Source organism: Rhyacophila brunnea, unplaced genomic scaffold, assembly GCF_057557595.1.
Source record: "Rhyacophila brunnea isolate RB1 unplaced genomic scaffold, BYU_Rbru_1.0 scaffold_17, whole genome shotgun sequence".
Lineage (NCBI taxonomy): Eukaryota > Metazoa > Arthropoda > Insecta > Trichoptera > Rhyacophilidae > Rhyacophila > Rhyacophila brunnea.
In genome coordinates, this window is record NW_028232827.1 from 1,884,473 (window position 1) to 1,900,606 (window position 16,134).

The following is a 16,134-nucleotide window of genomic DNA, read 5'->3' on the forward strand; positions in this document are numbered from 1 at the left end:
TCGAATCTTAACAGCCTACCTCCACCATTCGCCACTGCGTATATCCTGAAGTTTTATTACACACGAGCTCTAGCCCTGTGTGCAATCCTGAAACGAAATAAATAATGGCCCTGTCTTAAAATAGCATCACGATATAATAGATAATTCCAACGTGTTTTATAAAATCACGATCTCACCCATGAACACACGAGAACGGCCTGCTATGCAGAGATGGCATACTTTCAAGAAAGCCTGAAGCAGTCATTGACAACCATTAAGAAACGGTAAACTATAGGCAACGAATTCTACGGAAATATATCGATATCGGGAATCAAAAGTTTAGATGCCTAATCTTTGTATGGATACTATCCGTGGCTTTATCCAACTGACTTTCTCTTAGGTATGCTTACATACTGTAGTCTGCAATTTAGAAGAGATCTTTATTTAGCTACGTATTTTTTTTACTTATACGAGGTATAAATGAGAACATCTGCCATGCTGGGCAGTGTTGACCTGTGTGTCCCTGATAAAACTATCTTAGAAATTGAGAGAATCAGTTGTTTATTCTCCCAAGGTGCAGAACCGACCTGCCACTGGTAATGCCAATTAGGAGGGCGATAACTATGTTCAACCAAATTGCTTCGGGTGTTGATATATTCCACTTGCGTGCGGGTGAGTTTAGGTGGATGCTATTTTATAAATTCTTAAAATAGGGTCGGGTCTCCTTAGCAAATTCGGTGTACTTCTTTGAACTTCTATATATGTATAATAATTGTATTTTCAGTGTTTTTGAATGTTTATATTATGTTCTCTTTTTATATTTTCATTTTTATCGTTTTTATTACTTTTTCCTTTATAATAATGTTTCATGTCATGTTGTGAACGTCTTAAACTTATAATTTAAAATGTCCACAATATGTAAAAAAAAAAAAATTGAAATTGCCAACATACAAAAAATGGTTGGGTAAATTCGCTATTTGAATCGATAAATTTATAATTTATAATAATTTATAGCAAATAATCATAATTTGTGAAAACTATAATAATATTAGGTAAGTACTTACTCACATATTAAACACTGATACAAATAAACATAAAAGAAACAGGCATCCGCCGACCAAACGAAACATAGCCTGACAAAAAACACAAAATAAGCCATCATGATAGATTTGACAACGCAACAATCCTTATTGAACAATATTATATAATTTGAATACGAGGGTGGGTCAATAAGTCCTTAGAAAAGCCGACAGGTGGCGCGACTAGTACTGTAAGCGGTTTGTTTTCATGCAGCGGCACTACCGATTCAGTATGCTGCGAAGTTTCAATCAGATTGGTCGGGTTGTTGTGTGTTTCTCGTACATTTAAAAAAAAAATTTGCTTGTGGAAAATGGAAAAATGGAAAATGGAGAAAATTGAGTTTAGAGCTGTTATTAAACATTTTAATATAAAAGGGTTAACAGCAAAGGAAATAAAAAATGAGTTGGATTTAGTTCACGGCATATCTGCTCCTTCACTTGCAACTATTTATAACTGGTTAAATGAATTTAAACGTGGTCGTACATCAACAAAGGATGAACCACGCTCAGGACGTCCTGTAGAGGTGACTACACCAGAAATGATCAATAAAATCCACGATATGGTGTTAAGTGACCGAAGATTAAAGTTGAGTGAGATAATTGAGGTTACAGGGATCTCAAAAGGTAGCCTCATTTCTATTTTACATGACAAATTGGGCATGAAAAAAATTTCTGCAAGATGGGTGCCGCGTTTGCTCACAGTCGACAATAAACGCAATAGGGTGGTGGCCTCTAAAGCCCTGTTGTCGCTCATGCAACGCAATCCGGATGAATTTTTTCGTCGCTTTGTGACTGTAGATGAAACATGGATACACCACTATACTCCCGAGACGAAAGAACAGTCAAAGCAGTGGATTGCGAAGGCAAACCATGTCCAAAGAAGGCGAAAACCGTAAAATCAGCTGGTAAGGTTATGGCTACTGTATTTTGGGATGCACGTGAAATTATTTTCGTTGACTATTTGGAAAAAGGAAAAACAATAACAGGGGATTATTATGCATCTTTATTGGACCAGCTAAAAAACAAAATTGAAGAAAAACGGCCTCATTTAAACAGGAAAAAAATCCTCTTTCATCAGGACAATGCCCGTGTTCACACATGTTTACGATCAATGGCTAAAATTGAAGAATTGAAGTTCGAATTGGTCGACCACCCACCGTATTCGCCAGATTTAGCCCCCAGTGACTTTTTCCTTTTCCCAAACTTAAAAAAATGGCTAAGTGGACAACGTTTTTTTTCAAATGAAGAAGTCATCGATCGGACAAATGCTTATTTTGAGGACCTTCCGAAAACTTATTTTTCTGACGGTTTAAAAAAAATTGAGAAACGTCTTACCAAGTGTATTGAGCTCCAAGAAGATTATGTTGAGAAATAAAAAAAAAATACAAAAATAAAAACTGTTTTAATGCTTTTTTCTAAGGAATTATTGACCCACCCTCGTACATCTCACAATGTTTTGAAAAAAATACGATGCCTGGCGGGACTCGAACCCGCATCCACTGGATTCGCTCCGATATGCTTTACCGATCAGTGGCGAGGGGTGGAGGTAGGATGTTAAGATTCGACATAAATTGTGCACACTAAACTTTGTCAGTCATACATATTTGTTTTCATTGAACTAAGAAGACAATTTGCATATGGTACTTGTTAGTTTTAAAATTTAATTAAACCCTGCCTAAATCAAAGCATAATAGTTTATGCAGGTATACTATGGGCGATCCGACTAAAATAGTGCATGACAAGAATACATGTTATTACAGATTATTAGTTAATTTTCTTTAAATTCATTAAGCCCTGCCAAATCCAAGTCATTGTCGATAAAAAATAGTCTTATATCTATAAAATACAAAAACTGTGTATGGTTTAATATAATTTTAGATATTTTATATGTTATAAACGAATATATGTTTACTATTATCTACTATGGCTTGGGTTAGGTAGGGTTTAATTGAATTTTAAAAATTAAGTAATACTATAAATACTCATTGTAGCCTTGGTTTAATGAAAACAAAAACGTTTGACTGAAAAGTTTAGCGTGCGCTATTTATGTCGAATTTAAATAGCCTACCTCTACTCTTCGCCACTATTACCGATTGAGTCACGTACGTACATTTGGTCAAAATGCTAAATTTCACGAAAATATCAAATATGTAGGTACCTCTCGAGAACTCTATAGAGTCATTTTTCGATGATAACTTGTAATTAGCATACCATATTATATGTTTTTAACGCATTTTTTTCGATCATGTCCGATACTAATAGGATCATATGGGCCTGAACAGATTTTGTTTTTTACGAGAAATGGATGTCAGCCACTTGCTCAACCTATTTGGTCCATACTCTGGCTCATACACAAATTGAAAAACAATATTTGTACTTGCTAGACCAAGGATTCGAACATGGGACCCACGACGCCAAAGGTCAACGCTCAAGCCGCGCGGCCATCGTGGGGTTAACGCAATAATAGTCAGAAATATTCTTATTGTATTTTTGTCTTAGAATCTATGAATAAGTAGTAAAATTCGTAAAAAAAACAGACACATTCAATCAAAAAACATTGCAATCGAATCATGGCGCATACAGAAGATTTAATTTTTTTTTTTAAATATGAATAACCATGCCCTTGCTTTTTCGTACAATGTGGTTGGGTGTGTTAGTTGCATTGATGTGGGGCTAATTAGGTTCCTCCAATTATATCTTTAATTTCCTTTATGGCCAGGATTAAATATTTTGTGTACCTAGTGTTCCTGTGTTGTTCTATTGCTTAGTACTTCGTGAGGCTTTTGGAGGTCAATTTCATGATTATACTGTCTACACCGAGTCCTGAGAGTCCATCGCCCCCTTTCTAGTACAGGGCCACACAGTTTGAGATGTGTTGCCGTCACATGGACAACAGTCATCATCCCTCAATTTAAATCTTTTTAGATAAGATCGCACCGTTCCGTGGCCTGTTTGTATCTGTGTGAGTTCGTGTGATATTTTTATGTTCCTGGCAAGAGTGATGGTAGAGCTTATGTTTTGAATAAATTTCTGCGTTATTGATCCTGTGGCGGATGTTGTGTATCTGTGGTTCCATAGCTCTATTGTGTCTTCGTAAAAACTAAAAGTAGATTTAATTAGATATAGGTACTCCATATCGGCAAGATTATAATTAGTCGCATACAATAATTGATATTGCGAGTATCACCACAAATAGAGGGTCATCGCAAAGCAGGGCAGTCCGCTCTTGACTCAATAGTGGAGCAAATATTGGCGGCCGCCTAATGATACTGTTCGCAGTAAGTGGGGAGTCACGCCGATGGCCGCAAAGGGTTAACGTCCTCGTTATAATGTCTACCGTACCATTTCAATAATTTATTATTTGTTTAGTTGCACATCTTCTTACGCAAATTTCTATGGATAAATATTATTCTTATTTCAAATATGGAACATATCTAAGTATATTATTTGTCTATGGATACTTTGGCAAATATAAGAGATGAGACTTTTCTTTCAAATATAGAACAACAATTTATACAGACCTGCAAACGTATCTGTAGAATGGCCAAAAATGGAACTACGAACTACCATAGGACGCCATTTTGAAAATGTCATTCGAATGTCAGATTTTATCCATTTAATAGTATTGATTGGGTAGTTTTCGACAGTGGCTCCCCCATCTCATTCTCCAGATAAGTTTGTAGGTATGTATCGAAAGAATGAGATGGGGGAGCCACTGTCGAAAACTACCCAATCAATACTAGTAACTGGATAAAATCTGACATTCGAATGAAATTTTCAAAATGGCGTCCTATGGTAGTTCGTAGTTCAATTTTTGGGCATTTTTTAGATACGTTTGTAAGATAAATGGTTACAGTCCTACAAACTTATTTAAAGAATGGTCAAAAATGGAACTACAAACTATCTACCATATGGACGCCATTTTGAAAACGTCATTCGAATGTCAGATTTTGTCCAGTTGCGAGTTTTGATTGGGTAGTTTTCGACGGTGGCTCTCCCATCCATTCTATAGATGCTATAATGCTAACTCAATTAATAAGTTTGTAGGTCTGTACACAGTTTTAATAAATCATATTAATTACGAGATGATTGTATAGTATAGAATAGATCGCGGATTCCTAACCTTTTTTAGTCACGACTTTTAAAATAACCTCCGCCACAGTTGCATTAAATGTATTTTTAACGGCTACATGTAAATTATACGTAAAACATTTCACCGTAGCACAGTTCGCCGTGAGTTTTTTTATCGGAGAGAGATGACCGTATACTATACGGTCTCCAATTTTATTAGATTCAATATGAACATTAATATAGCCGACTTTGACAAAATTCATGAATTCAAGTATGAAAACCTAACCTAACCTAACACATAATCCAGTATATCAACTATTTTCAAAATTTGTTTGCCGCTGGCTTCCTGTAAATTGACAAGAACCGTGTTTTATTTATACATGAATTTTATCTCAGTAATATACGTCCCAAAGAAGTTGGACGGTCTATGTCTATAGGACCATATATTTCCGATACTATATTTCACCGTGAAGTGTGATATGGCGAACTGCAATTTCCGTACACGATTTTTAACAGGGTGAAGACAACATTAATAAAATGCTCATAAAATATAATTTATATGTGGATATTACATTAATGAGGGTACTTAATTTTATATGTGGGATTGTGCCCACGATGGCCGAGTGGTTACGCGTTAGGCTTATAATGTCGTGGGGTCCCGGGTTTGAATCCCGGGCCTGGAAAACTCACATATTAACTATCAATGTGTGTTCGGATCCAGTGCATGGAGATGACAGGTTGAGTAAGTGGCTAACATTCATTTCTCATAAAAAATCACTTTATTAAAATTTGATTTTTTACTGTTGTAAGATCCAATTATTAGATCGATCGTTTGAGAAATCACCATGACCAAATCGACCTACATAACTTTATATGTGAAAATAAAATCTAGCTGAACTTTAAGTTTTACCATTGTCGGTCCTAAACGAGGTATATCAGCTTTCATGGAATGGATGGCTTGGTTGTCAATCATTTTCCCAAGGTATTGTGTTGTATCCTTGCTATGAATCAACCATGCAGTGAAAAACAACATGTGCTTCTTGTTTACCAAAAGTTCGAACCTCAAAGTAATGATATATAGAGAGCGCCTATTTTTCGACAAAATGATTTTATTATTATTATTAACTAAACTATGAAACGTTATACTATCGTGTTGCTTCAGTACGGCTACCAAATTTAAACACAACATAGTTAACCATATTATGTTTTACTAAAATAACTAAAAATAATTACCACAAATTTTATATTTAATACAAAAACAATAAATGTCAGCAACACGTGCTCGCAGTTTTTAAATGAATGCACTTAGTCAAATCCTTTTTTACCGGCGACGTTTTCAAAAAATATTTAATTCAGCCGCAGACATTCTATCTTACTCTAACGCATAGAGCGGAGATATAAGCGTGCCGAATGCTTACTCACTCGCACTTATGGTTATGGCTTTTGTTCAGGCATTGGTTTGAACCAATCTGTGGGCATGATTATCGTTTTTTTAATCATCTATGATGCTTTTTCGTTACACATTAGCCGGATTCACTCTACTGCCAATTTTGCTGTACCGCGTGTAAAAAAGGTACATTAAAATCTGACTCATAGGGTTTAGTTCAATTAAAATCGAAGAGGTAGATGATTTTGAACCAGCTAAAATTAGGTACATGAAATACATGAAAAATACACTATAATAACAATGCAAAAAAGACATTTAGTAATACTATAAGACAAAAAAAATTTACTCACCTTATCAGTCAACATTTTACACATTATTATCCCCAAGGCCCACCAGTCCACAGCATGGTCATACGGTTCATGAGACAATACTTCTGGTGCTGAAATAAAACAAAACTTGTAAAAAAACCTGTAGATACCTACATTCATTGGGTACCTATTATTAAGATGATTTCAGACAATCCGATGATTTTTACGAATATTGATAGGAAACAGGACACAATGTACATTAGTGGGATATCACCATGTTGGCTCGGTGCCCCAGATATTACGATTTTGTGTTTTTCAATTAATGATTTTGTTCGTTTTAAATATGGTGAATAAATAAAAAAAATACAACGAAGGATGTGAATCATTCGTACCCACGATCTATGACTTCATTGCCGTACAATGTTAATAATATGTAGTAAAGTGTTGATGCAAAGCTTGAGTCTTTTCGAAAGCCGACTGTTGGAATTTACATGTTGTTTTTTTCAATACATGTAGGTATATATTTATATATTTGATCCCGTGCTATGCACATATGAGTTGAATGGATGTTTTATATAATAAAAGTTTTATATATAACAACTTTATTATTGTAAAAGACATGTTAAAAGATACCTCAACAAGATGGAGCTCCATAATATGCTGCACTATGAAGCGAAAATGGTGACATACCCTTATTTCGAATTTTAAAACTCGTTCACACTTAAGTGGAATAAATATTAAGAGAGAACATTAAAAATCATGGCAATACCACGGATATTACATTGCCATATAAATTCTATATTCATTAAAAATTTTATTTATATTTCTATATTATTATTTATTAGTAACATTCGCCAATCAAAACCCCCTTGATATTCGTAAGAATCAAAGCATCGCCTGGAGTTGCCATTGTTCAACAAAATAAAACATTATTAAAAATTAAGTAAAATTATTAAAAAAACTCTAGTTTTTAAAACCAAAATAAAGCATGCTTATAATAAATAATCTACGGGAATTCTAGATTACAAAGTTGTATTCTGATATTTCAAAGAGATTGATTTTTGGTAAATATAGATACAGTACTTAGGTACCATATCTTCAAAAAACTTTTTTATACACTTTTAAATGTATAAATAAAAATGAATTTATTTCAGATAAATAGGTATATGCAATATAAAGTATAAATTAGTATTTTATTATCAACAATAATCACAATTCGATTGAAATTATTGATGAGAGGACCAAGTGCACAATAAGGATCGCCAATTAAACAAACCAAAACACAAACCTCTTATTTCTTACAGTAAGTGGTCGTAAAACATATGTTTTGGTTTGTTTTTAGGTTTCAAAAGACCATTCCCACAAAAACGGTACGACATTAATTAAAATCTGCCAAAACACATCAGCCATTGATGCATTAATTTGCTTGTCATCGACTGGTACAATCGTGTTTATAATACAAGTGCATACTTTTGTCTTGTGCCTAATACAGATCTAATAAGATAATATGCATAATTTTGAAAACACTTCTGAGAAAATAATATATTATAACCAATAGAAAAAATCTTTTTGAAAAAAGTAAGACACCCCCGCAGGAATCGAACCTCCATCTCTCCTGCATGCCCATGCATATTGACCACAACGCTAAGGAGTCATACTTAATTACTACAAATTTTAACTAATGACCTTTTTAATACTCGGTGAATCGCTTTCTAAATAAAAAAAGTGTTTTCAAAATCATGTAGGTATGTTCAATAATTAGAATGTTATATTCTTAAATCTTGCGATTTATTCGTTGAATAAAACAAATAGTTAATTAAAAAATTTATATGCTCCGACACGATGTAAAAGTGTTCATGTATCTAATTTGGTCTGAAGTAGGCTTTACATTGCATAAATTTATTAGTCTGGCATACATTCTTTTTAATTTATTTTTTTGATGGTATGTGGAGTAAGTATACTGTATCTTTACTATATTGTTTTCTAGGCAACTATACAAACCCGAAATAAACTATTTGAACATTAGAATTTTGGACTACGATATAAATGCATTTCCATTATTTAAAAATATTATAAACAGAAAGCTGACCACGTGAGCTTGGAGGTGATATTAACGCTGTTTTTTAGAGAGGTTTAAAGAGGAATGGTTGTTAGCCATTTTCGCAACCTACTGAATCCTAGCCCAGGACTCAACACATACTGCACGAGATTAAAACATGTACATACCGGATTCAGAGACGAGCACTCTAGCATCAGGTGGAGACCATCCATGCGTGCCGTGTGCCATACTAACCGTCTTATGGTCTCTGTTTTCACTAGGTATATGATCGTGGTCTAGGTATAGTACCTATACATTTCTTAGTAAACCCTTTCTAAACCAAACCATAATAGTTTGGTATGCTATGAAGCGTCGTAGGTTCCAGGTTCGAACCTGGGTCTGGCAAGTACACATATTGTTTTTAAATTTGTGTATGAGTCAGAGTATGAACCTAATAGGTAGAGCAAGTAGCTGACATCCATTTGTTCAAAACAAAATCTGTTAATCAAAACCTCCACCCTGTGGAGGCCCATATGATCTTATTAGGATATATAGAGTTAAGTTAGTTTTTTTTTTTAATTCTCGCGCGGCTTGAGCGTTGGACTATCACGCCGTGGGTCTCAGGTTCGAATCCTGGGTCTGGCAAGTACACATATTGTTTTTCAATTTGTGTGTGAGTCAGGATATGGACCTAATATGTTGAGCAAGTGGCTGACATCCATTTCTCGTAAAAAACAAAATCTGTTAATACAAACCTCTACTCTGTGGAGGCCCATATGATCCTATTAGGATCGGACATGGTCGGAAAAACCAAACCATAATCGATAAATAATATTCTTCTATCTAGGTTACCTTACGGGGCTGTAAGAAGGTATGATTCTCGAGTGTGGAGAAATATGGGATAAACTTAAAACACGTGTTAAAGAATATACTATTTTCAATATTCACGTCGCTATCATAATATGCATTAAAGTTCGTCACACTGAGGAGTTTTGTATATCTTTCATTTAAAGGCATGACGTCATTAAGTCATAAACTAAAACTGCCTTCAAAGTCTTAGCGGATGGCTTTCCCATTTTTATTTTATTAATCTGTTCTGTGTATATAACATACCCATACTTGATGAAGACTATTATGTAGACGAAACAGGTGTGTAGTTAAGAGAACGTTTGGTAGAATGACTTTAAATTGGTTTGGTTTTCTTGCATAAATGATTGCCGGCAATGGAGTTTTTCCAAGTATACCTATTTTAAGTATGCGAACTCAGCTAAAAGCCTACATGGTACAATAATGTATATTACACTAACTTGCCCTTTCTCCTACCCATACAAAGTAACTGTGTAGGTATTTGATTTTCTGAATTGTCTGAATTGCTGAATTTCTTATGCGAGGTAACTAGATTGTGTTATTTGATATTAAGACCTCTGTTTTATATCTAAACCGAATTAGAGCACTAAAATTAGTTGGTGTCATATCGAGTGCTTAAAGTCAGACAACGTTATCTACAAAAAAGTGTTTTTTTCTTTTTTTTTGAGATAACGTTATTTTACATTTACGGCTACATGATAGTCAAACAACGTTATGTCAATTTTTTCTAATTTCTTATTAAATTGTCAGTAAAGTTTAACGCTAACTACATAAGTTACCCTTGTCCTATAAATTTTAACATCATCATAAGCAAGATAAATGTACAATACACAATAAATTATAAAATATTAAAATTAGGTTTTAAATAAACATTTCCCTTGTTGAGTAACAAGAATCTAAAATAACGATTTTTGGCTCTCCTGTAAAGTTGCACTTTTGTAGATAGTGTTGTTTGACACTAAGCCCTCGATATAGGGATTGCAATACCGAATGAAAATACCAATACCTGTATTTCGGTATTTCCTATTGAATATCGGTATTAAGACCGGTATTCGTAAAATAATTGGAAAAAACAGAAGTATCTACCAATATAGATATATAGGTGTATAAATATCTTTAAAATATTAATATTTTATACGATAGCATGTGTCATTGCTAAGGACGATGAAAGGCCACGGAGGTAAACCAGACATCGCGTAACCTTACAAAAAAATTACAGTCCTGTTAAGCCTTTTATGATAATTAATAGATCGTGTTTCCACTTTCAATACCGAATATATCAGTATTGTCTGATTTCTGAAACCGGTATTTCAGTATCGAAAAATACTGGGATACCGGTGTTGCAATCCCTAGTGTCATATATACAAGCAAGTAATTAAGGAGCTGAGGATTGAATGAATACAAAAATTTAGACATTTGAATCGTTTTCACGCATAAATAGGTAGGTATGTATGTGATGTCAAATTATTTCACTTGTATTTTGACACCTCATACGTATAACGTCGGAACTACAAAATGGTAACTCTTCAGTGGTACGATTTTTTATAAATTTTAATGCCACCACAACGTTAATTTAAATGCTGGAAACACAATTTTCTAGTGATACCTATAAAATATTGAATGAATTTTTGTTTTTTCTTCAATATCATTGTTTTATTATATTATATATAGCAAAAAAAAAGCAGTTCCGACTAAGGCTTGAACAAAAACGAACCATAAGTGCGAGTGAGTAAGCATTCGGCACGCTTATATCTCCGCAAGATGCATTGGATTAAGATAGAATTTCTGCGGTTGAATTAATTTTTGAAAACGTCACCGGTAAATATGGATTTGAATGATTACATTCATTTAAAAACTGCGAGCATGTGTTGCTGAAATTTATTGTTTTTGTGTTACCTAAAAACAAAGTTAGTGGTAATTATTTTAGTAGAACATATGGTTAACTATGTTGTGTTTAAATTTGGTAGCCATACTCAGAAGCAACATGATGGTATAACGTTTCATAGTTAAGTTGATAATAATAAAATCGAGGTTCAACTGTGCGTTATACGCAAGAAACACGGCTTCATTTTGCGGAACAATAGCCTCTCTATTATATTATCACTTTGAGGTTCCGACCTTTTACGTAGGTGTCGATTTTTTCAATCCTCAGTACCTACCTTATATTCATCAATATCAAACAATAAACAATTATTATAAATTAAATATACAGCACATAAAAATAAATTACACGCTACAAGTACTCCATTCACACAACATTCACAAAACAAATAACAAAATATTAGTAAGAATTATAATAAAATATTTAGAAAAACGATAAGACAAAAAAACCTCTCAAATGCAAAAATAATAAATTTTAACAACCAAATAATTACAAAAGAAAAAAGTGTACCTTACATGCATCATTCATTCCGATCCATTTATGCTTTATGTAGAATATTATAACATTTTAAAATTTGATATTGATGAAAACTAAATTATATGTAATTAAAAAATAAAAATATTATATTTACTTCTCAAATGGCGGTAGGAATTCTTGATGCTGTAAAACACACGTACAGGTTTGGCATTCCACTATTCATAAAAATAACTGAAATACACAGAAATATAATAATTAAACAATATTTTCTTACAGTCTTCGGTGATTCTCGTATGCAACACAAAATGCCTAAATGATGATATCCGTGTTTGACGTGAATATGTTGGAAGTCTAAAAACATCAATTCTCAGAGCAGCTTTGTGAGGTTAGTATTCTGTGGTAAATTAGATTATATCGTCGCCGTAGATGTCAAGGGAGCCAAGCCACAAATTTGGCGAAAATGAGTAAAGTACAAAAAAACATTTTAAAATCATCAAAGATGCAGTGGTCAATGGATTTAAGCCACAAAATTCTTTTGACTACATTTTTTGTACATTTCAATATTCAGTGGTCAAGAGATATAACACACATAACTTCTAAGATACTATTTTTTTAAGTTATTTGTATAAAATAATAAAAAGATAATACCACAAAGTATATTCTATGTTGAAAATTTCACCGTTATATCTTTAAAAACAAAAAAGTTTAATAAAAAAATGTTATATTTCTTTGTCACACAAAATCTTTGAGTGCCTGTTTCTCAGCAATATGATTTTGTGGACTGGCTGCCTTGACATCTACGGCGGCGATATGTATTTGGATAATTTCAAATTTTAGTAAAACGCTTGTAAATTCTCAACAAACTAAAATCTGATTTACCACAGAATATCAACCTTACAAAGAGCTGCCCTGAGAATTAATTTTTTTAGATTATCAACATATTCACGCCATACATGGATATATCTATATTGATAGTATGTTTCGATGGAGATGTGGATGTGGATGAGATTCACAATTCTGTCTGAGTGATATTGTATATTTAATGTTTAGAATCGTGCTCCATTTTGAAAAAAATTCCATGACATGGAAAGTATTGTATTTGATTATTTTATAAAATTTCATTACGGTTATCCTAAGGTAAATTTCAAAGATCGCAGCATGATGTGCCCTATTCTATAATGTCAACTGTAAGCATGACAGTGTGTTGCCTGGTATCAAAAATGGTCAAATGCATTATGTTTTTCATCTAAGTTAAGCCATATGAAACCTTGGTTTAGCATCTACAAAAATAATTTATCAAAGTTGAACAAATCCAATGTTATTCATATGGCTTCCTTAGATGAAAAACATAATGGATTTGACCAATGTTGATACCAGACAACACAATTGTGTGGTATTTAACTTTAGCCTTCGTAAAAAATATTGAAGTTCAAGAATAAAATACTTCATGTTTTAGGAAACAGTTTCATTCAATTATTTGACTGACGATTGAAACTATATTTGAAATGACACGACTGAAAAAAATATCCTTCTTGACTTATGTGGTTTTACATCCTAGCCATAAATGTGTGACCTCACATTTTCTACAACGTTGTATAACTTTCGTCACATTAATTATATCAAACCCCTCCCTCCCTTGAATGACATACTTAGTATTGGTTTCTCAAAAGCAACAATATATGAAATGTTCAGGAGGCGAAAAACAAAGTTCATTACTTTATATTTCAATGCTTTAAGAACAATCAAATTTATTTATTATTTTAAAATAATTGAGAGATAGGTTATATTAGAATATTACTCATTTAATTCAGAAGAATTTGTATTTATTTAACAACAGATACTGCACTAAAGCAGTGATCGAGTTGTGGAGATTAGACAATTCAAACGATACTTTTTCCTAACTGTCATAAAATACAGAGTGGCAAAAAACGGTTATCTAAATTAATCAAGTTATAATATGTATGTAGCAGGGATATATAAATATAACGCCAGCAGTATTTGGATTTTCGAGACTCAAAAGGTGTTATGCAGTTTATTTTTTTTTTTAAATATTGTTCGTTGCTGGTTTGTAAAATGTCCACACATTGGACAAACCAGCACGGAATGATTATTTTGTAGGCTCTCAAATATCTCATATTCCAATAAAAAATGTTTAACAATTTCGATGCGTTTATATAAAAGAAAATGAACTACATTAATTTTGCCATAATTAGAGGTTCGACAAACCAATCCTAAGGCAACGATACATGAATGCACCCTCAACATATCTATATCTCATACAAGAGAAAAATATTAAGAAAGTATTTTAGTATGATTCCCAGTCATATTGAATCGTATCAGCCGAATAATATACAGATTATATACAGATTATATAAAGTTTAATTTTAAATTAATAAAACAAATATCATTGTGTTGATTGATTTCTTTAATTATGCTTTCTTTCTTTTTATGTACATTTAAAAATAAACAATATATCTCTTCACATTCGATATTGCACTTTATACAAAGTTAAGCATAGAAATTATAATTTTTAATTACGTCACCCGCGATGATTTGTATCAAACAATTTATGAATTACGGTGACAACACATAGAAACAATATTGTAACAAAAATGTTTTATACACAATGAAAACATATTTAAATCCTATAATGTATGTACATTGATAAAATTTAAAATGTCTACCCTGTAAACACAGGTGTAATCTATAAATATTATTTAACTACTATAGTTTTAGATAATTGTGAATAATATTTATAACACAGTTTTCTAATAGTATATTATTTTATATTCTGTAGAAAATTATACAAAAACAATGATTCCGTATCAGTTGTATTTATTTATAAATTCGTATTATTCAAAATACACACAAATTAAAAAAAAAAAAAAACAACAACTGCCAAACAGATAAGTAATTCATAATTCTAAAATTTATTTACAATGTTTTTGTTTTCTTCACAATATTAATCGATATTATAAAACACAGAGACACAATATTATATTAATATTACTATCGATAATATACTTTAGTCATATATATATCTATTTACACAAATCCGTTATATATGTCTAAACTTATACACTATTATATTATCCCTTGTATAACATACTTTTAAGAATTAAATCTGTACAAAAACCTATCAAATTTTATTTGGGCGCTTTACTGTGAAGCGTTCTCTAATCACACTACATTTTACAGATACTTATGAAAAACGTATTCACAAATAAATATACCCTACACTCGGTTACACACAATTTTATAATTGAATATCAATACCTTCTTCATTGGTTTCAAAAGAAATTAATTCATTATCTATTGAAACGATTCACCCAATTTGTTTATTTATTACAATACATAAGTTTAAACCACATAGTTATTCAATTTGTTTTAGAATTGGATTGATTATAAAAAAATATGACTCGTTGAATTTGAATTATATTTAATATTGTAAGATAAAAACGGGAAGTGCAGTGCACTCATTCAAAATAACACTATCTCAGAAACATACCAATTAGAAAAAATATTTGTACAGAGTGAGACTAGAACGTGCATCCGTCACATTTCGGGTAATATGTTTTACTAATCAAGCTACCCATGCAACACTTACTTAAAATTTCCCAACAATATGTCGATGGCTCAGTTTCATAGTATAATAAGTAAAAAATTTCAAGTTTTGAGTTATGTTACCCATCATATTCGTATATCGCTCCTCTTCATTTCCGCAAAATTACAACTCGAAAAAATTAATAGTTGTCCTCATAGGGCTGACATTTTTATCACTTTTCAACAACTCAGTTTAGTCAAAACTTTAATCAGCCATTCCTCAAAACTACTAATTCCTTCCTTCACTCTTCCTTAGCTCTATAGAACTGAGCCATCGTAACTGACCTTTTACCCGTTTATACCGGCGAGCGGCATTTATAATTTTGGTATGTTTTTACAGTGTTATGAGAAATTATGTATATTCAATAAATCAATTTTTTTATATTAAAAAATATCATTATTGATTCTCTTAAGATTCAAAAAAGAAGACATGGACGGCCAGA

General features: G+C 32.3%; 1 protein-coding gene across 1 annotated transcript in view; it reads right to left on the bottom strand.

Annotated features, from left to right (window-relative positions):
* Positions 1-16,134, bottom strand: part of S6KL (ribosomal protein S6 kinase like) — a 190,942-nt gene that overhangs the window by 157,603 nt on the left and 17,205 nt on the right. The window contains exon 7 of the mRNA XM_085944374.1: positions 6,867-6,955. Coding sequence (XP_085800500.1) covers positions 6,867-6,955 — 89 coding nt within the window. The remainder of the gene's footprint in view (positions 1-6,866; positions 6,956-16,134) is intronic.